This window comes from Nycticebus coucang, chromosome 3 (assembly GCF_027406575.1).
Source record: "Nycticebus coucang isolate mNycCou1 chromosome 3, mNycCou1.pri, whole genome shotgun sequence".
Lineage (NCBI taxonomy): Eukaryota > Metazoa > Chordata > Mammalia > Primates > Lorisidae > Nycticebus > Nycticebus coucang.
Window position 1 is genome coordinate 101,029,282 of NC_069782.1, and position 26,220 is coordinate 101,055,501.

The 26,220-nt window shown below is 34.8% G+C and overlaps 1 protein-coding gene across 1 annotated transcript in view; it reads left to right on the forward strand.

The window, feature by feature from the left end:
• Nucleotides 1-26,220, forward strand: part of CTNNA3 (catenin alpha 3) — a 1,739,301-nt gene that overhangs the window by 1,039,426 nt on the left and 673,655 nt on the right. The window contains exon 10 of the mRNA XM_053584032.1: nucleotides 22,891-22,983. Coding sequence (XP_053440007.1) covers nucleotides 22,891-22,983 — 93 coding nt within the window. The remainder of the gene's footprint in view (nucleotides 1-22,890; nucleotides 22,984-26,220) is intronic.

Genomic DNA, 26,220 nt, shown 5'->3' on the forward strand with positions numbered 1-26,220 from the left:
CTAAACCACTTTTTAAAAATTATCTGATTGTACTTTCAATTTTTTTTTTTTTTTTTTTTGTCTACATATCAGTTTTTCACCCTGGACCAAGAGATACTTGAAAGCAGAAACCATATAATAAATGTTTAATAATTATTATTGACTAAATGATTGGAGGAACCAATGATATATGCTATGTTACTCCTGGCTTATAGATATGAACTTTTTGCATATTTATTTTTGGTTTTATAATATCCATTGATTATTAAACACAAAGTGAGCACATCTTATATATTAGGTCCTGTGCCAGACACTTATTTCTATTTCAATTTTGTCCCTTTTTATGTATCAGTTCTCATGGAATCTTGAGATTATAGACATATCACTTTCTTTCTTTTTTTTTGTTGGCTTAAAATTAAACAATTATATAATTATTTTTTGATAGTCGTTAAACTTTCTCAAAACACCATCTCATCCAGAATGCAAGATCATGGAATTATATCCATCTGTCTCTAAACTTTTTGGAATCTACCATGGCCATATTTCTGGCTACTGTACTCTCTAAAATTAAAAAGGTCATTTTGCTCAGTTTCCACTGTTTCAATCACACATCCTTTCTGATTAGTTAGCATGGAACTAGGAAAGTTCTTCTCTTATGACTGTCTTTCTATCCAAACTTGTCAAGAATGCTTTACGCCAATGGGAATTTAGTGAGTGAATGATTGAAGCTCGAGTCACTGCTCTGTATTGGTTCCAATTGCAGATGTTTTATCAGGAAAGCCTTATCCCTTTCTTAATTCTTGCCTGGCAGTTTCGAGAATACTCTACTAGGAGCCCTTATTTTATTTCTTCTTTACCTTGAAAAGTACATGGTGTTAACTGGTATTAACACTAGGTGCATTTCTGCACAGGTATATCATTTTCAGCAATCTCTTCTTCCTCCCTATGCCCACAAAAGCCAGTACTACTATAAGAAAATCAGCACATCTACTGCTGTAATTCCGTTGTTGTTTTTTGCCCACAATATTCTGTGATAACTGTATAGTTAGTTAATTTTTTGACCTATTATCTCATTTTTTGTTTGTACCGACACATATACACTTGTGGTTGTTAGCATAAACACACTCATTGCATGTATGATTTAAATGGCTATTCTATTATCCCAAATCATTTTTTTTGCCCTGTATTAGTTTATTAATTTTCTTTCTAAGCTATAGCATTATTTATTTTTTCTCTACTATAACAACATTTTTTCCTATAATTTCATTGTAGTCTCCAAATGCATTTGTATATTTAATTCAGTTCCTTTAAAATACTAACAAGTTTTGTAATTATAGACAAGCTTTGTCTAAATTTATAAGGAAAAATGCCTTTAAATAGCTAAAATATTCTTTTGAAAAGAACAAAGTAGGAGAAAAATCTGTAATATTGCTTTATTCTATAGCTGCAATGATCAAGAAAGTCACATATTGACAGAGGGGGAGACATATGGATCAATGGAAATGAATTGTGTGAGGCAGAACCAAGAAACTGCCTCACACAAATATGTTCCACTGATTTTTGACAAAGTTGCAAAACCAATTTAATTGAAGGATATCATGTTTAATAAATGTAAGCTGAAAACTAAAACTCACACTATCCATAAAAGTAAACTCAAAATGGTATAGGTGTAAAATATAAAACTATACTTTTTTAAAGAAAAAATAGGAGAAAAATATTTGAGATCTAGGGCTCGGCAAAAAAGTCTTAGATTTGACACCACAATTATGAGGCATAAGGAAAAATGATAAATTGGACGTCATCAAAATTTAAAGTGTTTACTATATGAAAACAGTGTGAAGAGAAGAAAAACAGAAGCCAGAGAATGGGAAAAAATATTTGCATGGTGGTACATACATACCATTGAATATTACTTAGTAATAGAGAGGAACAAACTGTTGGATACACACCACAGACTGGATGAATTGCCAGTGAATTACATGGTGCCAAAAAAAAGTACTGAAATATTAGGTATTAAATATTTCCACTTACATAACATTTTGAAATAACAAATTTAGAAATGGAAATTAGATGGCAGTATTTTGGGGGCATCAGGATAGGAGGAGGATGGGGGATGAATGGAGGGAGAGATGGATCTGCTTATAAACCAGCAAAATGAACAATATGAAAGACCCGTTGTGCTAGAACTATTCAATATCTTGACTGTGGTGAATACATGAACTTTCAGAGGTGACAAAATTGTTTAGACTTATTATACACCCCCCATCTACACCTATATACAAATTAGCACCAGTAATACTGGAGAAATCTGAGTAAGACTGGTATATTATGTTTCATTATCCTGGTAGTATAATCTTAAAAACTGTTGTCATATGTAGTTAGTGAGCAAAGTTTACAAGGGATGTCTCTGTATTATTTATTATATTGGCATATGCATCTGTATCTCAATAGTGAATTCAATTAAAACTTCAGATATTTTCACAGTGTTATATTTTGTCAACATACTTTCTTTTTGGAACAAAATTGACATACTCTACTAGGGTTATTACACGTATTTGTATACAATTTATTTAAATGTGCTATGATTTTAGAATAAAATAAATATTTGGAAAAGGAAAAATAAATATAACAAAGGCAATAGGATATGTGTATTTTATAAAATGGTCAATTTTAAATTTATGAGAATAGAGCAAATACTTATAATTGTTAATGAACTAATAATCATTGATTTGCAACAGAGAAAGTTTAAAATAAAGTATTTGTTTAATCCTTTTATGTGTTGCAATAGATGAAAAATAGACCAATGAGCCATGGGAAATTGTCAGTTACAAGGGAAATAATTGGTGTTTAGACTAGATAGCTATTCCATCTGAATGGGTTGGTAATAATATTATTAGTTCTACTAGAAGATGATGTCCATATACAGCCTCACATTTAAAGCTTATGATGTCAATATAGCTATGATCACATAATTTCAAGTTCCAATAAACGTTGACCAGTAGATCCAGATAAGGAATGAGGATTTTTAAGTACATCAATATACATCTTAGTCACAAACAAGGCCTCAGTTACTTGGAGAAGCAAAGTTGCTATCTTCATTTTCAAGAATGGACATACTATGTTCAGAGCAGCATAAAGTTAAAGAAGAAAATGTTTCTACTTGGAAAGAAAATATTACTTTGATAAGAGGATAAGGTAGACTCCCAATTGCTCTTGGCAAAGTTCATAAGTTTATGTTGTAAATTATGTAACTATGAAGTCATTTAGTTTGGGATGATTCATTATTCTCTGTTAGATAACTGAAACACCTACAGTTTAATTTTATTATAATCTGGTCTTTTATAGCACCTGATCTCTCCATATCCATTACCATCATCTATCAATCCATAGCCACGTATCTATTTATCTGTCACTTCTTCCCTTTCCATGGAAGATTTGAAATATTTCAAAGATCTGCTTAAAGAGTTGTTCTGGGCACAGGTGCTTTCATTATAATCACCAGAGCTCATCCAGGAATATCCCTGGGATTCTAAAGCAGAGACCTCAACAGCTAGCATGCTGAATTATTCATGTTAAGGAAGAAATCCTTCAAGGGCATCACTGAAAAAATAATAAATTAAGTATTTAGTGGTATGTCAATAAAGTTTTCTTTGCCTCTTATTCTCTATGTACACAAAAGCTCCTTGCTGACGGTAGCCTTTCAAGGGATTTCAGGAATATTTATTAAATGTATTTTTGAAAATGGCAGACATTTATATTTTTCACCCTGTTTGGAAATATTTCTGGCTAAGGGAATAGTTGAGCTCTGGTAAACACACAGGCGCTTATATTACAGTTATAGTACACTGAATAACAGTGGTGGGTAAGTGTATTGTAGCAAATTGAAAAGTTGAAATATGCCAATGCCAAATATCATGGCCTCGATTCATACCCTGAAACATTTTGCACAACTGGTGTGTAGAGTGAGTAATTTTCTACCTGACATACTGATTTTCTGTGAATAGATTCAAGTCCTACTTGAATAACCGAGTCATATTTTCCGAACGGAAGAAATGTAAGATTTGATATCAGGGGGGTGTGTGTGTGTAAAAGAAATATAAACATTTTTATTACAGATTTCTCTAAAGGAAATGAGAATTTTAGTTGTCTATTAGCTCAGACTGTAGCAATTTAACTTTTATATGAGAAGTTAGAGATGAGTGAGACTGACCCAAAGCACTCCAAAAGTAAGCTGCTGTCTTGCCCTTAGTTGCATTTTATCCACACCATGGTGACATGGAAGTGGGAGCTCTATTTTGCCTGTTTACCTACCATAGTTCTTTTTTCACAGAGGAGGCAACAGGCTCAAGTAAAGTCTGTATTCTCAAACCTTAGCCCAGAATTGTCATTTCTACAATTGTACTTGCCCCTCCAAATGTGTTCTGCTGTGGTTTTCTCTTATTTTCAGAGTTCTTGCAAAGAATGGGAAGCCTGCTGGTTATAAGAAATATTTTGTATACATTTTTTACAAAAGGAACAATATTGCAGACCATTATGATTTTGCCAGACTCAGTTACAACTGCTAGTACTCCTTCACAGCTCTAGGGTGAGGGTCCTGGATTCTACCAACTAACAAACTAATCTCAAGCCCTTTGTCTGTTTTCATCACAAGGAAAAAGAGCAATAGGTACATATTAAATGTTTCTTTAAATAACTTTATAAATTTTCTTCAGTTTTCAAGTTTAGAAAACTGTATTTCAAAATATCAGATAACAGCAAAGAAAACACAGGCATTCCTATTATTTAATGCTATATAACAAATCATCCCAAAATTTAGTGACTTACCACAGTAATCATTTATTATTTCTTACAGTTTCCATGGGTCAGGAGCAATGACAAGCCCTTGCTTAGAGTCAAAAGGAGTGGAAAAAGTTAGACCCATTTGAAAGGAGAGAGCATATGGGATGAGGTAATTGTTAGCGTGGCCATTTTTAGAAAATATAATGCCTCAACAGGCAAAGTTTTCTATAAAGAAGCTTCATAAAATTGGTGGCTTCATCAGCTCTACCTAGGTATGTATGTGTGGGTTGGAATTTATATCTTTAAATGTAATAAGTTATAAAAATTTTTCTTGAGAACCTTAAATCATTCTTCAAAGGAATTATTACAATGACTATAATTTCTCTTCCTAAGGATAGGCCACTATGTAATATTTACATTAGTTTCATTTCTTTGCTGTTAAAAATAACACTCTACTTACACACCACTGATATTTCTAGGTACAGTATTTCTTAATTGTAACATTTAGAAATTGCATTTGTCTTCAAGTATTGAGTTTTTAAAGTTTCTTTATTAATACATCAAAAAAGTTAGGGGTAGATGATTGCTGGCATAGGTTGACTTGCTCAAGGATGTTTCCAATAGTGTGAAGGCTTTGTGGATCCTTGGTATGTTAGCTTTTGTCTTTATGGTTACCCTCTAAGTATCTAGTCTACATCCAAAGTAGAAAGAAGGTAAAAGGGAAAAAGTTGGCTCGGCACCGGTGCACAGTAGTTATGGCATCGGCTGCATACACCAAGGCTGGCGGGTTCAACCCAGCTCGGGCCAGCTAAACAATAATGACAACTGCAGCAAAAATAGCTGGGCATTGTTGCAGGTGCCTGTAGTCCCAGCTACTTGTGAAGCGGAGGCAAGAGAATCACTTAAGCCCAACAGTTGGAGGTTGCTGTGAGCTGTGACACCATGGCAGTCTATCAAGGGCAGCATAGTGACACTCTGTCTCAAAAAAAAAATATATAAAAAAGGGAAAAAAAATCAAAGGAACATATCTAGCGAATCTTGGCTATTAATGGATAGAAAAAGAAAATTCCCTGGTGAATTCTCTAATTTCACTGGCACATGGTTAAGCCTAGTAATAAGGGAGAGAAATATATTGAGCATTTTGTTTTTTAGGTATCATGGTTTTCTTAGGTTGGTTTCGACATAAATAGACTTTGATACAGACAGTTGTGAAGTCTTACTGAAGAGTGATCTTCAGAGATAAACCTGTAATAAAAGGGGAAAGGTAAGATTGGATAGAGAGAAGCTAGCTTATAATGTGGTTGCAATTGAGGTTTCACTTTATATGTTGGAGACTCTCTGTGATTCAGATGATCTTTCAGAATTGTCACAAATTGAGGCACAAGGACTGGCCATTGTATCTCTAGATCGGCATGCTATTAATGGTGGCTGCCCCCCTGGGAGAGGACATTGCCTTGGGGAAGGTAGTTTCCTTCAACCAAGGGCAGTTTCTAGTGGAAAACTAAGCCATAAGTGATCAGTTGCAGACAGGCAAGTGTTTTTTTTTTTTTTTTTTCCGAACTATTCAGGGATTTAGCATGACTACAATGATGAATTAAAAGTGACATATATGAAGTAAAAAATTGACTTGGTGAATTTATTAGGGTTATTTTTGGTTTTACATACATACTAATTTCACCATAAAGAGACACACAGTATTAGAATGAGTCTTATTACAGATTATATCTTTTAAAGATAGTTATGAACTCCAAACGCAGAATGTACACATAGTGACTTCCAAATAAATACTTCAAGTTTTATTTTTTCCTGGAGAAACATGGAGGAAAGGATTTGAATTTATATTATTAATATTCTAAAATATATGAATGTGTTTCCACAAGCCTGACATATTGGAAGGGACTCCTTCTGGTTGAAAATGAGATTTGGGGATTAGTCGTCTTCATGAAAGATGTTATAAGTAAAATACAAGGTAATTATTGAGAGAGTTCATGCTTTCTATGGATTCCAGGATCTATGCTGTCATTTCTCCTTTTTCAAATCATATTGCTTCATATAGTCATATCTGTTAATAGAGCAAGGGTACATTTGATTCATTTATTGGATCTACTTAAAAAAAAAATGGCCCTTGTCACTAAGATGCAGATCTTGAAATAATTTTTTTTTCAAAACTATTTTAGTCACTGTAACTCATATTTAACTGGATAAGAAATCATAACTCGCCTACCACAGAATTTGAAACTTCACCCTGGGGACTTTGTGGCTCCCCAAACCATGATTTCTGGTATACTTGTTGCATTATAACAAAAATATTCTATTCAATTTACTAAATGTAGATGTAAAACTAGCCCCTGACTCAGAGATGTATTAACAAAGCAATAGGAAATAAATTATTTGATATCAGAGGAAAGCAGATAAATATTGTATCTTTAAAATGCAAAAAGAAAGAAAATCTGTATTGTTCATGTGTCATATTTCATTTACCACAGAGACAGTGAGGTGGAAAGGGGGTTAAGATAGGAGGATTGCTTGAATGAGAGGGGAAGTGTGAGAACACCTTAGATTCTGGAAGATGAAAGAACTGATGTGAGGAGGAAAATTGTGTGACAAGAAAAAAGAGGGAAGAGGGGAAAAAAGGAAAAGATTGATAGTTCAGAGCCCAGAAATCATTAAAGGTAGTTTCTACTGTGGTGCTTGGAGAGTCCAGGCAGGACCAGCTGTGATTATGGCCGTACATCCATTACATAGACACTGGGTTCAGTTTCACAGCCGGAAAAATGGCAGGGTGGGCACTGACAAAAGAGCACGAGGGCTGGGCACAGTGGCTCCTGCCTGTAATCTGAGCACTCTGGGAGGCCGAGGTAGGGGGATTACCTGAGTTCAGGAGTTCAAGACCACCCGAAGTAAGAGTAAGACGCGGTCCGTACTAAAAATAGAAAAACTGTGAGAGATGTGGCAGGTGCCTGTCGCCCCAGCTACTCAGGGGGTTAAGATAGGAGGATTGCTTGAGGCCAAGAGTTTGAGGTTGCTGTGAGCTATGATGCCAGGGCACTCTATCCGGGGTGAGTGAGTGAGTGAGACTGTCTCAACAACAACAACAACAAAAGAGGACTAGATGTGTAGAGATGGAGGGTGAATGGAGGAAGACAGCAGGGATTGGCATTAGTTTACTTATGGGAAAAGATAGAACAGATACTTTGGAGCTAACCGATGGCCACACCTGGACAAACAGATGTTAAGGACATTGGAAACCAAGAAAGGGGAGAGTGAGAGGGAATATGGGGTAAAAACTTACCCGTCAGATACAATGAACACTATTCTGGGGATGAGCACACTAAAAGCCCTGACTTAAGCATTAAACAAAGTGTCAATGTAACAAAAACATTTATAACCATTTAATATTTTGAAATTGAAAAGAAGCAATAGATTTTGAAGTCCAATCTAGAGGAAAAAGAGAAAAACACTTCCATTTGAAATTAATAGGCTAAATAAAATGTGCTGGGAGAGGAAATCAAGAATTGCACTTGGGTTGCCAGTGACCCTTAGAGACATCTTAAAAGCAAATTAGAAAGTAAGTCATTTGTAGAAAAGGTCTTTAACTCTTTAGGAGATAATTCAGCATTGAGGATGGACGAAGATTACAATAGGGATTTTGCTGAGCTAAAAATCCTTGTAGAGGAAGCCTAGAATGGCGTTGCTTAGATTTAAGCTTGTTCTTGGAAAGGTGAGAAGTGGAACAGCAGACAGTCTCATTTCTCCAGGGGTGGAGGTGGTCAGGAGCAATGAGGGTCCAAAAGCCAGGCTGCTGGACAGGAGAGAGATGCTGTACCTGGACAAACAGCGTAATGAGTCCTCGTGTAATCCGGCTGTGGTTGTGGCTTTATGCAGGAAGGACAGCTGCCCATTAGTGTCAATTAACCAACGGAAGAGGCAGATACAAGGTGTGGGTGTGCTTTCCAAACCTTGGCAGCCAGGGGCAGGAGGAAACCGCAGTAGTCAGAGGCTGCAGGTGAGGAAGGACTCCAGCTGCAGCAGCGCATGGACTGAGTTTTTATTTGGCTAGTAAGCATCCAGGGCACTTTGTACTCTCCTTTCTGTCCCAAGTGGGGGGGGGCACTTATTAAGGTTACCATCTCAGGTGAGAAAGGCCAGCCTCTGTCCCCAGCAGCCAGGAGAGGAAGCAACCTGTCTCTCGACTTTGGGAACACAACTGCACACTCTGAGCAGGGCCAGAACGCTGTGGGATTTCTTTCTTCCCAGGCTGAGCCTGACAACGTTTTGAAAGGCTCCAGGTGCAGCACAAGCAAGCCAGCTTCCTGAAACAGGGTCAAGAACTGGACTAGATGACACAAAATGTCTTCTAACTCCTGTGGGTCCTGTTCAAAGCCATGAAGCAGTGCTGCTGAGAATCCAGCCCTGGTTCTTGCTGTCATGCAGCACCATGTGGCTGATACACACGGAGTTACCCTCAGAGCAGCTCTGCTTTCTAGCATTTTGATTCAAGCTTTGCAGTACTTGACATAAGAATTGAAAACAACAAAATAGATAGGACATAGCATTGTAAAGGTAAAAATGGAATAACATACAATTCAGCTTTCATTTGACTGTTCAATATTTATTGAGGGTATATGTATTAGAATTTTTTATTTTAATAGGAAATGTTCTTTTCTCCAGAAATCTTCTAATATTAGAATTTATTAAAACTTTAAATTTTTCTATTAACAGTTTTACAAAGTGGTTCTATTCATAGAACTTAAAAAAACAATTCATTTGATATAGAAAAACTGACTTTAAGATTTTTTTAAAACCATTCAGCTAAAATATTTTTAATGCTTCCCTGTCTTTTTCCCTACTCTGAAGCTCATCAGCATTTCATGTTTCACTAATTTAATATGGCATGCCTTGTCTTTAAAATTTTGTATTATGAATGGTTCTAAATGTTTTGTGGATTTAAGTCTAAACCTTTCGTTTCTTGAACCATGGAAACTCTTCTTCCCTCATCTTCCTATCTTCCTTGAGTGCCTAACATAGACCTGATACATAATAAATATTTGTGAATATCTGTTGTTATCTTTAGGACTCTGTAAGCAGGTCAATTGTGAATATTTGTAAAGAAAACCATGTGAGAAATATTTTATTTGCAGCACTGGTTTAAATCATTCAATCTGATACAGGCTTTAAGAGCACACAGCGCTTCCAGAGACCTAGCACCAAAAAGAGGGGTAAGAGGGTTCTGTCTCCAAGGACTTCATACTTTGATCTTGTTCAAACAGAATTAACATATTGCATTGCTCTAACTATGGAGCATAAGTAAAATAAGTTCTCTCCTTCCCTCTCCCTATCCCTTCTAGAGCCATTGGGAACCATTAGTAATTTCAGAAAACAATACTAGGATTCCTCTGTCTTATCCTCTCCTCTTGTCATGGCCACTGCTCACAGTTGCCACAAGTAGTTAAAACTAGACCTGTAATGACTGAAGCTGCTACTAAGCTTACGGGAGGGCTCGTAAATTTTTGACTTTTCTTTTCACCCTGTATCATATAATTAGCTGCATTCCACTTTTTGTTGTATACTTTACATGCATAAAACCTTCTAGGAGCCCTCGCAAAGTTCAAGAAACCCAAGAATTTGGATATAGAAATCATACTATTTAATAATAGTATATACACTCATTTGCAAATCTTGCTGGGGTCTTCATACATACACACACGCATATACTTACCTCCCTTCTATTCCAGACACACACACATATACACAGGCTTTCTCAAACACACGTTACTTTCTTACAAATGAGTAAGTAATTTGTCTCATTTGTTATGGGCCATTTATTATACTCAGAGAGAAGGGTATGTCTCTGGGATTATATTATAGTAAATTTTAAAGCTTGTTTGCCTAGTTTCCTCAAAGTCATATTAAATAGATGCCTGCAAAGAAAAAAAAAAGTTGTACAAGCTAATATCTTCCAAAATAAAAACTGCCAGATAATTGATTGCTGTCATTTTACTAAAAGATCCATTCTTTCATGAAAGTAAGGACTGTATCTGGGTGTAGATTTCTTGCTTGGTGAGGGAATCAGGTGACCTTCTTGACTGTTGCACACATGTCCAGGAAATTTCCACAATTACACTTCAATTAACTTTGAAATAACACCTTATGTTTCCACAATGGCATTTGAATAGGGTGAACATGTATAAAACACCATTGCTTTATAATCAGACTCACTAGAACTTTATATGGTCTTTAGCACATTATGTCTCTCTTAAGAAAACCAGTTCACTGTACTGTGTGAGAGATCAGGTCAATGGTCATAAAATTGTTATGAAATTTGATGTAATTTCAGTGATAATGAAGGCTAATTATAGTATATGTGGACATCCACGCTTTACGTGCTGATCCCATTAATAAATACTTACCGGGGCTTCATGCTTCATATTGACACTTGACCTCAGGAGACAACAAAGTATAACACTAGTTCATGAGACAATCTTTGGTCTTGTCTTTAATTTATAGTTTAGATTTCTTTTGTCTCTTTGGTAGTTAAATGGATTTTATCTGACACTGTTTATTATATTAAACTTACTAGGCAGGTGGCACATACTTTTATCTTTTGAGTGGTGATTTTGAGGTGAATAATAGCTTAATTTAGAGAGGGACCTTGAGGACATTGTGTAGCTGCGAGACTCTTGCTGGTTTTACCAGTGTGATTTACATCACACGTCAACGCGGGGTATCTACCTTCATCTACAGTTATAGATTCCAAAATAAGAGGGGAATGGGTTTGGTCTTAGAGTTGTATGTATTATCTATCTCAATTTGAACTATGAAGCATAGACTTTTAATTTTGGGAAGAAATACTGTAACCGCCTACCATTTCTGAATTGTGTGTTTATTTTCATCTCCTTTGTTTCTTCTGTGATGATACTGACACCACATGCTGATGTCTGTTTTCCAGAACAGCATTGGTATATGTTCCCTTAGACAAATGAATATTTTCATCCTTAATGAATTATTTGAGAGAAACAAGAAGTTCAGATACAAATTTGAATAGAGTTGAGGGGTATAAGAAAAGAAAAAGAAAGAAATGTAGGACCACATTATAATTCCTCAATCATGAGATCACTGACTTGTAGCTACTGTAGACAGACAGACACACACACACATATATACACATGCACAGAATATCTTTGGCATGCGAAACAAATTTAATTTTAATTCATCATTAAGATCATTTTGGGGTGATCTTATTTTGTCATTCACAATAGGTTTAAATTTACTTCTTTTTATGCTATAAAGACGAGGTTAAAAACTGTGCCTGGTTTCCTTATTGTCAATTATCACCGTCTTGTGAATTATTTTAAATATAACAGGATATAAGACAATTAAAAGTGTTTTGTACTTAGCGTCATTTTTTTTCCAACTTAATCATTATACATCTGTATTTTCTAAAAACCTTTTTTTAAATGTCTGGATCAGGTTTTGTAGTGTCATGATTAATACAATAATTCTGATTGGTATTAAAATTTCGTATATAGGTATAGAAAGATTTTATTCTCCAAAAAGAATAAATGGTTTCTTTTTGCTATTTTTCTGGTTATAAATATGATTCATTCTTACTATAATAAGCCAAATTATACATATTTAAAAGTATGAAAAAGAAAAGCTGCAATTACACTGATTCTCATTCCTCAGAGATAACCAACCAGCCATTTGGGGAAGATTGTTTTACGTCTAACACTTTCATACACACACACACACACACACACACACACGCTTACCTACCATCTTTAATAAATTATATCAATATGTATTCTATTTCACTGGCCATTGGTGTGTTTCTATGTCAGAATATATAGACTATTTCATCAATCACCTAAGTTGTAAATTAGAACACTAATTTCACCATTAATTTAGTAAAAAAGATACTTGGAAAAATTTCAGTCCGGGGCTGGGCACGGTGGCTCCCACCTGTAATCCTAGCACTCTGGGATGCCAAAGCGGTGGATTTCCTGAGCTCACAGACTGGAGACCAGCATGAGCCAGAGCGAGACCTCATCTCTAAAAATAGTGGGGCATTTCGCAAGTGCCTGAAGTCCCAGCTACTTGGGAGGCTAAGGCAAGGGGATTGCATGAGCCCAAGAGTTTGAGGTTGCTGTGAGCTGACACAATAACACTTTATGGAGGGTGACGAGGTGAGACTGTCTCAACAAAAAAAAGAAAAAAAAAAGAAAAAAAATTTCAGTTCATATAGAAACATATAGTTGAAAGGGAGATGGAGAATGCTTCTCTTGACAACAATAGTAATCTCACTTCTTTTCCCATATATAACTCATGTTAATAGGAATTTAACACTATAGACTTCATACTTTACATTCATACACAATAGTATATAAATCATGTGAATATGATCATACTTTATGTACATTTGACAGTGTTTCACTTAAAATTTTATATTTGATGTATTTTATATTAGAAGTTTTCTTATTTTTACAGAATCACAATCTTACATTATTTATTCCCCACTAATCAATATTTAGATTCCTTTTCACTTTAACAAAGTTTCTCCACAGCTACATATCTATTGACATATACAGTTTTTTCTGGAGGACAGATTACATGAAGTTGAATTGTTGAAGTTCTGCACATTTTAACTTTTCACAGGTAAGGCTAAGTTGCCCTCTGAAAAGCTGACCACGTACCCCTCCCCCAGTTGCTACCATGTATCCTCAACAGGCTGAATAAATTCAAACTTTTAAAGTATTGTTACTCTGACAAGCAAAAAGCTAATTTTCTTATTTTACTTGCATTTCCTACTTACTAGATCAAAAGACAGATTAGGAATTTTTAAAATGTGTTTATTATTCATTGTATTTCATATGTAAAGTATTCAAATACTTCGTGTATGTTTAATGGCTTCTTTTCGAGATTGATATTTATGAGCTATTTGTACTTATCAATAATTTCTTATTTAAAAAGATTTGTTTCCATCTTCAATATTTTAACTACATATTTCAATATTTTGACATTTAAACATATTAATACAGTAATCTATTTCAGTCTTTTTACATATGTATATTAAACTTTTCCCACAAGAAGACAACCAATTGGGCCATCACTATTTTTTCTCATTGTTCAAAAAGCCACTAAATTTCTGGGTGTTTAATTTCTGGTACATTATACTTTATTCTTAAATTTCCTTCATTAGCCTTTTATGTGTTCTTTCAGATGTATATTAATATCGATCCAAGATCAATGTAGAACTATTTAATAGAACATTTATAAGAGGTGACACTTGATTTTCCAATGAGACTTCTCATCTAAGAATCTGACATTTTATGCCATTAATTTCATCCTTCTTTCATCCTTACATTTAAGTAATATTTAATTTATATACGCATATGCACACATATATCTACATTGTGTCTATTAATATATAATATGTAAATTACTATAATATTTATAATGCTATTATGATATTTATTTAAAACCTTTTGCTTCTAGCCAATGTAAACAAAAATTTATTCTGTATGAATTTTATAAAGATATTAAATAGTAGTAATAAGATAGACATAGGTGGCATACTTCTTAAATTTATTGAATCCATTTATGACAAACCTACAACTAATATCATACTGAATGTAGTAAAACTTTTTTTACTCAGAGGATATTCTTGTCTGGTTCTAGTTCTATCACTACTACTATTCAACATAGTGCTAGAAGTTCTAACCAATACAATCAGGCAAGAGAAGGACATAAAGACATACAAATAGGGGTAGAGGAGGTCAAACTCTTGCTCTTAGCTGATGATATGATCTTATCATAGAGAATCCCAGAGATTCAACCACAAGATTCTCGAAAGTTATCAAGAAGTACAGTAACCTCTTAGGGTATAAAATAAATGTCCACAAATCAGTAAACTTTCTACCTTCCAATAATAGCTAAGTTGAGAAGCTGATAAACAACACAGTTCTCTTCACACTAGCTTTAAAGAAAATGAAATACTTAGGAATATACCTTCTACAATGCTCAGACTCAGTGTCAGGCCCCTGGGTGGGGCTTTCTTAGAAGCAAAGCATATATTACATTCTGAAAGAGACAATAAAGTTCCTGAATTTGTTGACAGGAATTACCGTGCTGCTTTCCCTCTGCCATGCTTGCCAGCATTTGGCAGCTAGCTTAGGCCCTTTGAAGAGTTATTTTACTTGATTAAAAATAAAAAAGTAAAAAGCTAAATTGGAGCTGTTCTGTAGTTCCCAGTGTGATATCTTAAGTGAAAGTACAACTTGAAAAAAACTGGCCCCAAGCCTTGTTAAGTAAGATGACCAGACTAGAAGAAAAGTGTGTTCCTTTTCTTTGAAGTCCAGTTGTCTAAGTCTTTGTGGAATATTGCACATGAATTTCAAAGGAAGATTTCATTCTCTTTCTTCTCTTGTCCTGAATTTCTGCCGCGTGTCTCCTCCCTTCTGTCTTCACTTCATCTTAGAAAATGATAGGATCTTAAGCATACTGATTTGTGCATTCATGACTGTATTCATTCACAGAAGAATGACTTGTTTGGCTACCATTCTACACACACTAGGGATGAATGAAGAGCAAATGAAGGAAGGTTCCTGCTTTTAGAAACCAGGAGCAGTGGACGGTAATCAGTTAATCTCCTCAGTAAATGTATAATTTACTGAGAATAACAGTACAGACTCAGTACCAACTGAGAATAATGTGCCAAAGAAAAAACCTGAGTTAGGATGATAGATGTTTCTACTGTGGAAGGCATAGGGTACAGGGTTGGTGAAGAACTTCTCAAGGAATTACTTTTGAGCAGAGACAGCAGTTAAGCAGATCTAAGTAGTAGGGGGGTAGCAGCAAAGAAGGAGGAGGAGAGTATTCTAAGCTATAGGAAATAGCATGTGTAAATGTCCTGTGATCAGAAGGAATCATTCATATTTGAAAGAAGATTGATATGGCTGAAGTGAAGAGAGAAAAAAGGAATGAAGCATGATGACTCTTGGGCCACATTGTAGAGGACCTTGCAGGAAGTGGATATGATGGGATGAGGAGATGACAGCAGAATCACATTCGCACTTGAAAAAGTGTATTGGCTGCAGTATGTTCAACATACTGGAAGATTTGCTGAAAATAAAAGTTTAATATGGAAGCAAGAATAAAAAATAAAGACTAATTGAAACATTGATTAGGTTGGAGAGCAGTAAAAGTAGATATTCAGGAGATGATGAAGAGGTGGAATCAAAAGAAATGGATGAATATGAGAAGGAGAGTGTCAGTATTTTCCACATGACTTGTAGGTCTCTTCTTTGAGTCTCCAGACTCGTGGGGCTACCTCACCACTTATGTAGTCCTCTGTTCATAGAAGGTTGGTTTAACCATCATCATTCCACCCAAACACTCTTAACAATGATTAGCATGACTCTCTGTGTGACTGAATCAATAGATATTTCCAGGAATGACTTGTTTGACCTCTCAGCATTTAATACTTGAGATCATCTTCCTGAAACCTTCTCTTCTGGTCTCCATGACATCAGAGTACTGTGGGTGACCTTCTCTAACTCTGACTACTTTTTCTAACATTCACTGTAGGGTGATCTTCTTCTATAAACCTAATAAATGTTGATATCATAGGTAGCCTTCTAAGACTATTTTCTTCCTACATAAGCCACATCCAATTGGCATTGCTATGCTAGTGCTTTTCTAGTTAATATCTCCACTATAGACTCCACTTAACTATACACTAAACTGTGTATGATTATGGTCTACTTACATCTCAGTGATAACTCAAATTCAAGGTATCCAGTCCAATTTTTGATCTCTCTCACCAGCTTAAAGGATTTCTAGTGTTCTATCAGTTATCTGACCAGAGACTTTGTAGTTTTGCTATTTAATAGTGTGTCCCAGAGACATACACATCTCTTTTTTCTTCTCATGCCTCCTTATAAGTTTTTATGAAGTGTTACCCCTATCTAAATTCAGAAAGAAGCTCAAGCATCCTTTGCAAATACCAAGTTAAAAAATAACTCATCACAGAAAAAAAATCTACACCCCGACTCAAAAGTTTTCAGTGTTCATTCGTATCCTTGCTACGGGTTTGTCAGGTCTTGGTGTTGCCAATGAATGTACACACTCAGACTGGAATCAATTCAGGACAAATACATTTAACAGCCCAAAGACTTGTTTTCTCAGGTGTTCTTCATAACTTAAAGCAATGCCCTTATATACTCATATGGTCAATAACTAGGAACATTTAGAGTACATTCCAAAGAAAAAATGGTGCAGCCCCTACGGAGAAGAGGAGACCACTAACTAGTAACTTTTTATGGGGAAGGGATGGAAAAAGGACACAACTTCCAAAGAACAAAGTTTTTTGTATTCCAGGCTTTGAAAAATGCAATTCATTGATTGTATTAGTTCAGACATGATGATTCAGTTCCAAATGGACAAAGATAAATATTTTTATTGATTTACATGGACTAAATACTTAGTATTTTCAGACTACTTTGCTTGATGGAAAATTAAAAAAAATACATCAGTGTCTTTACCTGTGAGTAGGTCCCCGTATGATAGGTATATAAAGAAGCATAGGAAGGAGGAGGACGCGCTGTAATTGTGAGTGTAGGAAGGTGGAGGTCTGAATTCTCACGTGGGCATCTGAGAAGACAATATTTGATCCAAGTCTTGAGATATAGGTATGATTTTGAAAGTAGATGTAAGAGAATGTTCTGTTTGACAGAATGCCCAGTTTGCAAAAGGATAAATTAAAGAATGGGAAATTATTTTCTTCAAGAATTAGATGTTCTTTTGCATCTCGTATGTAACACGTTGTAAGAAGCATTGAGGATTACATATTCAAAGAAAGGCGAGCATAAGCACATTTATTTGTATGTGTAGGAACTCAAATTAATATATCCTTCTAGGGATGTGCCTCCTCCTAGGATATTCTGTTTGCCTAAATCCAGAGGCAGACATTTGATGAGAGTGTGCCTTTCACAGAAATAGTTATAGTTCTGCATGGCCAGATTTCAACTCTGTTGAAAGTAACCATCTGAGATTAGTATCTTCTTGGTATACAAGTTTCTGACTCAGTGCTAAGAAACAAGGTACTCCGGTTGCACGCAAAAGAAAATGATTTTGGCATAAAAGGAAAAAAAAAGAAACCTTGTTGGAAAATGTAAGATAATGCACATAAGCAAAGTAAAAGTGAAAGAAGAGGGCTAAGATTGCGTTTCTCGACAGACAGTCGGTGGCAGTAGGAAGTGTTGAATTTTCCCAGGCTAGAGTCAGAGGAGTACCAGGAATCTTGATTAACACTAAACAACAGGACTTCACACCACTGGAATAAAGGGGAAAAGGTCAGTTTTCCAGAGGAAAATCTACATTACTACCAGAAGAAGTAATGGTTTATGGGGGAAGGCTGGAAAGTTTCCCTATGCTTGATTTTCGTATTTCCTAGATATTTTATTTTCAAACTCTTTTCTATTACTTAGGTAGTAGTCAAAGTCATTATATCTTGCCTTCCCTGCAATTTACTATGCCTTCTGTCTGACTTCCTAGCCTCTCCCACAAATATTCAGGTTGTACTTTTGTAGACTTTTGCTTCATGACACTTATCTTCAGGAAGGAATGTCTATCCAAACTAGTATCAACTGAAATCTGAGTGTGTATGTACGTGCTATTTTGAGTATGTGTGCTGGGGATGGGAAAGGGGTATATTAGAAATACATGGAGGATCTTTAAAAATCTAATTCTACATCCCTTATACCTCCAACTTCCACCCATTTACACAGTTAATATATCAGAATATCTTGGCAGAAGGGAGCCAGACTTTTCTTTTTAATAGTTATTTATAGGTGATTCTGTTGTTCTCACCATCTTCCTTATCCTCTAAGTTGAGGACTATTGATATAATCTTTTTGTGGGTCCAATGTTATATCTGTTTTTGAAAATAGTTGATATTCTGAATTCTATGATTTCTATGAAAATGTTCTGAAAGAAAGTTTTCACCTCTTTTTAGAGAGAACATTATAACTTGTGTAGCTTTGTAACTTTGGACTATCCTGTAGTGGGACTAGATTGCCCTGAAAAACAGTAAATTCTCTGTCTCTTGTGGGGTTTACATAGGAGTTGATGACTCTGCCAGAGGGGAAAATGCATGAAAATGAGACAGTGACCTTTTATGCTCATCAAGAGCTAGGCTATACAGTGACGTGATATTATAATTAACTATGTGAGTGATTTATAAACAATGAATGTGCAACAATGGAAATCTCACCAAGCATCAAAATTTGGTTCATGTTCTTGAAAAATCATATCACAGGTAAATACCTGTGTGAGGTATTTAATGACAGACCGAGTGATGTGTGACACGCAGCTGTCCAAATAGTGTACTAGGAGTGATTCCATTTCAGTTGTCTAAGAAGACTGAGAAGACAGCTAATGCTTCTGAAATTTTAGATAAAACTTGAAATTGGAATGTTAAGAGAGTATGTTCTAATATTTGATGCATTTAAAACAGAATTTCTTTACCAGATTAGAAGAAAGTAATGATGAAAAATAGAGCTAACTTATAGAGTGGCATGTTTTTTAAGAGTCCTGAGGAAATTTCAAATCCTCAAATATCCATTTTATAGTCATCTCTGGTTCTGCAGCTAGTGAGTTCTTCTTTCAGTTTGGGTATGGTCATCTTCCTATTTTGATTGAGAATGAAGGACAGAACTAGCCTGGGTGACACAATTCTACAAGGCCAGGTTCCAGAGCGGGGGATTTCTCACCTAAGATTTCTCACAGGCAGGGGAGTAAAGGGTACCATGTTCTCTGGTGAGTCAAAGGGAAGACCCCAAAGTCTAGCAAATAGTGTGGTTTCTACTGGTACAGGTTCTTTCTATTTGCTATACAGAACTTGAACTAGGAACCAGGAACAAGGGAATAAACATCACTAGGACTGTTCAGGTCAAGAACTTTCTAGCCAGGATTTATTGTCTATAATGTTTTTTTATAGATTACATAGGGCAATAAGGTCGTCCACATTTAAAAAGGCCCAGAATGTCTCATACATCTCAGACAGCAGAGGATTGGTGAGAATGGGAGAGGTGCAAGAGAAGGATGCTGACAGAAAACTTCATTCCTCCCTCAGTAACATGACAACAGAGCCCTGCTTCAACACTTTCTGTTTGTTTTTGATTATTATGGTATTGGTAATTACTTTAATGATGTAATTTAGTCTTTTCATAAACATGAATAACGTTTTATCCAGTATTTTCTTTTAAATAAATGCATGAATTGATCTAAATGTCTTTGGTCCATTTATTTCGGGTAATTTAGACTATGCTTTTCTTAAACTTGACTAAGGATATAACACAATATCAATAAAATGTCAGATCAATCATTCAATGCAGGAATCCTTTTCAATGCTTTAATTCAGGGTAATTTACTCTCCATATTATTTTCTTCTCTGAGTATATTTTTTCTCCCTGTTGAATTTTGTTTTTCTGTCTATACTAGCGGTTCCTCAACCTGTGGGTCACAACCCCTTTGTAACAATGAAAATACATTGCGGCCTTAGGAAGGTTGAGAACCCATGATCTATACAGTAGAGGATCCTCGAGTGGAGTCAGAGGTTACAAATTAGTAATCTATGGACTAAAGTAATCCAACAGATGGTTTGACTTAAGAAGTGAGTTTTTCCTTTCATTTTATCTCATGTGATTGAGTTCACAGTCATTTTTCTTGGAGACCCATTACCCCACCCTACCATTGAGTTATTAATAAAGAATATATTTGTATTGCCTGAGTAGCTATGGAAAGCATATGAGCTTGCAGCTCATAAAGCGGACATAATGTTACATTTCTTTAGGCTCTTAAGACTTTAATTCTATAAAACAGAGAGTGAAGGTTATATTCCACCCCCCACCCCCCATTAGTTGACAAGATGGAAGAAAATTTGTACATTGTCAGGCCTATTGGGTATGAAACTCTTCCCACATACAGCAAAACACCCTGTGTGGTGGACACCACCATAACCATTTTAAGGGTTATAAAACAAGGTTAAAGAAATTAACGTATTTCCCAGGATCAGAAGCTTATTAATTGTGAGAATCAGGTTCAAACCTGTATCTGTTTATCACTAAATCCTCCCTATGCCCTAGTTCCCTTAATGGGCAGAAACTTTCTACAAATATCTCTTGAATAATGGATCTTTGCCCAGATTTTGGAAACATCGTCAAAGCTAGATACACAGAGGATATCCGATGTCCAAATATCTCAAATTATTTTTATAAAATATTTTATTTACATGCCATTTTCTTTGGCCAGTAGGAAGTTATTACCCCACTGTGCCTGGAAACATACTTGATTGCCTAAAGTGCCACAGAGACTTAGGGATAATTATCATTAGAAGAAATTTGGCGGGTGGTGCCTGTGGCTCAGTGAGTAGGGCGCCGGTCCCATATGCCAGAGGTGGCGGGTTCAAACCCAGCCCCGGCCAAAAAAAAAACAACAAAAAAAAGAAATTTGGCTTTCATTCACACACTGAAGTGAGCTTGGAAAATATGTCACAAATCACTCACATTAGAACTGTAAAGAGATTTTATATCTGTCACTTAATTTTTCCTTTTTGTCACAGTACTAAGTATTTTATAAATTTCACCTTGTTTGTAGAAAACATGACTAAAACTGCACATGCCTTGGAATAGTCCGTGATTGAATAAACAGTGCTCATTTACAGATGGGTATTTTCTGCAAGTACAGTGAAGATTAATATGATACATATTAAGGCCATTAGACTTCTGAGTTTCACTTTTAGTGAGTAGGGTTTGAGAGGAGAGAGGGGCACAAAAATGTTGCCCTTTTCAAATAACTCACTAATGTGCTAATTATGTGTCAGATATGAAAGTTGAGGCAGTATGACCTTCAAGCCAACAAAAGACCTTTTCAAGTAAGCCATTCTTATGTACATTAATAAAATGAACAATGCCCTTCCACAGCTAAATTATGTATGGCTGTTATTTCATTGTATGTAAATGCAAACAAAGGAATTGTTTCACTGTTGACATACTAATGCTATAAACAAGCAAAGACTACAAATTTATTTAAATAACCTTTTGTGGTTCTCAAAGTAGTGATTCAAAGATGTGCACGTGTTCATGTCCATCACATACAGTTAATGTGCAGTTTCTCCTCGTCTGAATGTGTTGTGGAGTTGAACAGTAAAAACTGCAATGTGTTAAAGTACATACCTGACAGATATTTTAGAAAGTTAGAAAAATTATTGTTAAATAAAAGATCTCCTTGCAGTGACAAAGACAATGATGTATTGTGTAGATTAGATAAAACATTGCCTTTGTACGCACACCTCTCTGTGCTAATAAGAAAAATATTGACCAAGAGTGGGGTTCAAAGGAAGAGGAAAGAATCTCATGATGGCTATTTCATGGTATTTAAAAAAAAAGGTTTGTAAATATTGGACTTAGGCAAGGGACATAACAGTTATTATTTAAAAGTGTACCCATTTCACTGGAAAAGAGTGTAAGTTTTAAAAGCGATAATATGCAAGATACTTGGCTATCACTAATGCTTGAATCAAATCCACTGTTGGCGTGTTACAGTGCCTATGAACTTGTAGTGAAAATCAAGAACAGGAAGAAGAATTAAATTATCTTGTGTTTGTCTGTCTTTGTAGTATATTTGATGATGTAAATAAAATGTGAACAAAGATACAGTCACATTTAGTACAGCTTAAATATATGTACTAGATCTCTGGGAATTAGGAAACCAATTATGAACTTGAACCATAGTCACTGGAGATTCCAAGAGCCTGTCTAATTTTTTTTTTCCTTTCCCATAATAGCTTATATCTTTTATTATGGGTTTGATGTTGACACTAGACGAGTTTACTAATTTACTTACCGGTCTTTCCTTTTATTTTAAACAATTTTCTAGGTCCCTTTATTGTTACTCATTTCAATAGATTCTCTGAATCCTTGCATAAAATGGATACTAGTGACATTTATGAGAATGTTGTCACTGAGATTTTCAATGAATGTGTACATGTTCTTACTTGTCCAGTATAACAAAATGTTTCTGTATTTCCTTGGTAATCTAAAATGATTTCTGTTGTTTCGGATTCTTTTTAAGGTGGCAAATCTTGCTTGTTCCATGTCAGCAAATGAAGATGGAATTAAAATTGTCAAAGTTGCAGCCAATCAACTGGAAACCTTGTGTCCACAGGTATCGTAACTAAGTTACTTACTTTATTTGTTCTGTAAAAATTATGTATAACCCTTTATACCTTTATACACATGAAATACATTAAAATATTTATTTGAAGCATGAAAGACTGAATCAATATAAAGTCATCATTTATTACTTATCAAGGAACTTGTTTTTGTAGCTATTTTAGATACTTCTGAGAGATTTAATGGTAGTCTGAGTTAAACATCTCCTAGTAGTCTGAAAATATACCAGAACCATTGAAAATGGATACTTTGAATCCAGATAATTAAACAGCTTTAAGCATCGATTTATCTTGCTAAATTCCTTTTATATCTAGTAAAGAAAAGATGTAAAGGGAACTTGTTTTGTGAGACCTCCAAGAAAAAAAAAAATTGGTCTACATTGAAAATCCCGAAATACTATAACACAAAGCACCTTATTTTATAGGTAAGCAAACTGAATGTTAGTGAAACTAAATATTGTATAGGTATTTATTTATAAATCAGGAGTTCATTTAGGGAACAAAAGAGGGTGATGAAAAATCTTCAGTAAAGGCAGAGAAAACCTCTCTCTATATTTTTTTTAGAACTTGAAATTATATGATCCATTTCTTTCCATAGGTTGTTTTGTTTGAAATATTTAATGGGAATATTTTCTGATGAATGATAATAAATTATATGATATTTTATTAAATTGAGATAGTAAAGACTTGCTTTCCAATATGATTCCAAAGTATTAATTGGAAAGTGACATTAGAAAGCTACATTTTTTTTTAACTGATCACTGAGCTTCTTTTTACCAAATAGGAGGGTATGAACACGATATTATGTTCCATGACCTTATAGACAAGATACCTATCTTTGTTTGAATGGATACATACTCTGTTCATACAGTATTGGTGATTATCAAGCAGGCCTGCCGGTGGAGAAAAGGGGTGGCATTCTCTAAATGGCCATATTGGAATCTCATGAGGAAAAAAAGGTGTTTTGTCTAGTCTATTTATTTTTAGTCATTTCTTAATTTTGAAATCTCAAGTCATACAAAAGGAATTACTTTTTTCCCTTTTACCTAAAAAGGTATGGATTTGAAAAAAGTATTCTTGTCAGGAATTTAGGCGTTTCTTAAAATTGGAAGAGCAACACATTTTAGAGAATTATCTGTAGATGACTTGTAGTCTTGAAGCTGTGAATCAGGATACGCATAGGGCAATCTTAACACCTTTGTCTTAGAAGAAGCAGGAAATCATGTGGGTACTTACTTCCAAATAAAGACCACGTATGTTGTAAGGGTATCAAATATAACATGATTAGAGACTTCCAGTCTCTGGACATCTGCTGTAATTCTCTACTAAAAGTAGAGCATGTGTTAAATTCTTGATTTGCATTGTTGACAATTTCATCTCTAATAATACTGAGGAAACAGCGAGAGAAACTGCTTCTTCTAACTTAATTTTGATTAAAATGTAAGAACTGGCTGGAGAAGTGGAATCTAGAGGGCCTGCAACTGAGATCTCCCAACTGATGTCAATTTCCTATGAGCCTCCATAGGGAATAGAATGCCACAATAAGGTCTTTAAAGTAGTTGAGGCAAATATACTTCCATTAACAGTCTATGGGAGTTCTCAGCTTTCCACAACAGAGTAACTCTTGATTCTGTCACTTTTTTAGATGATTTTAATGTGCAATTTTCTGATTACTAGGGAGAACTTTTTTCCAACTATTTCTTAACTGTTTGGCTTTCTTTCTGATTCTATGATTCTTCCATGACTTGCCTGTATCCTTTGCCAATTTTTAACTGAAATGTCTTTTTAATATTTTATTATTATATTATTGGTAACATAATAATAGTATATAGTGATATATCTCAATGACATAAATTGAAAACTATTATAGGTGTTTATATTATTGATTAGTTCTGTTAAAAATATCTGTATTATGGCTTTTAAAAACTTTATATTTTAATCATAGAGGATTTTATGAACCTTTAATTCCTTTAAGAAATATTTATTGAGCATATACTGTATGCTCTAGTTTGTGGGGTTTTACCTTGTTAAAAAATTCTAGCAACAAAAGTATCATATAGTTACCACATTATCTTTTAAAAGTATTTATTCAACATATACGTTTTCTTTCCCAAATTTATTTTCATGCCTAACATGAGGTAGGGATCATTTTTTTAACACTGTAATCAGGCTGCCATCATGTATTAAATAGTTGAACTTCTCAATTAATATGAAATTCTACCATTCTTTCACACACAAAAACACACACAGAGGCACATACACACTTATCTCTTCATTGTTTCTTTTATTTTTGTATACACGTGCATATATAGTTTGAACACAAATATAATGCATGCATAAATGTGCATGTTTATATAATTATACACATAAAATGTATATAATTCTTTTACTGTTGTTTCATATGTAAATATATGTTGATCACCAAACTAAAACACATTTCAAGGTACAGAAATTTCTGGAATTCTTATTTTGTTATTTTGATTTGTTTCTCTATCTCTACCACAGTGTCCCAAGGTATAGGTATGATGTCATACTAAATCTTGATATCTTCTAAGCAAACTGGTTCAACTTGCTTTTTCTTCTTTCTTTAAATTATTGCCATTATTCTTGACTTTTTGTGCTTTCATATAACTTTCAGGATCAACTTATCCAGTGTCATTTAAAAATTCTATAATTTTGATTAAAAATGTTAAAATTTTCTGAATTTTAAATTATTTTAGAGAATAATGACTTTTTAAAGAAATTGAATCTTTCCATTGCTAAGCGTATTGTATGTATACAGTCCTCCCCTCTCTTCCACTGTTTTGCTTTGCATGGTATCAGTTACCCACAGTCAACTGCAGTTGAACAATATTAAATAAAAACTTTCGGCTGTGGTCTATATATACCATGGAATACTATTCAGCCATTAAAAAAGATGGAGACTTCATATCTTTTGTATTAACCTGGATGGAAGTGTAACATATTATTCTTAATAAAGCATCACAAGAATGGAGAAGCAAGAATCCTATGTACTCGATTCTGATATGAGGACAATTAATGATCTAGTACATGGTGGGAGGTGGGGGAAGGGAAGAGCAAAGAGAGGGAAGGAGGGAGGGGATGGAGGGGTCATGGTGTGTAACACACCTTTTGGGGACGGGACACAATCATAGGAGGGACTTTACCTAACAAATGCAATCAATGTAACCTGGTTCTTTGTACCCTTAATGAATCCCCAATTAAAAAAA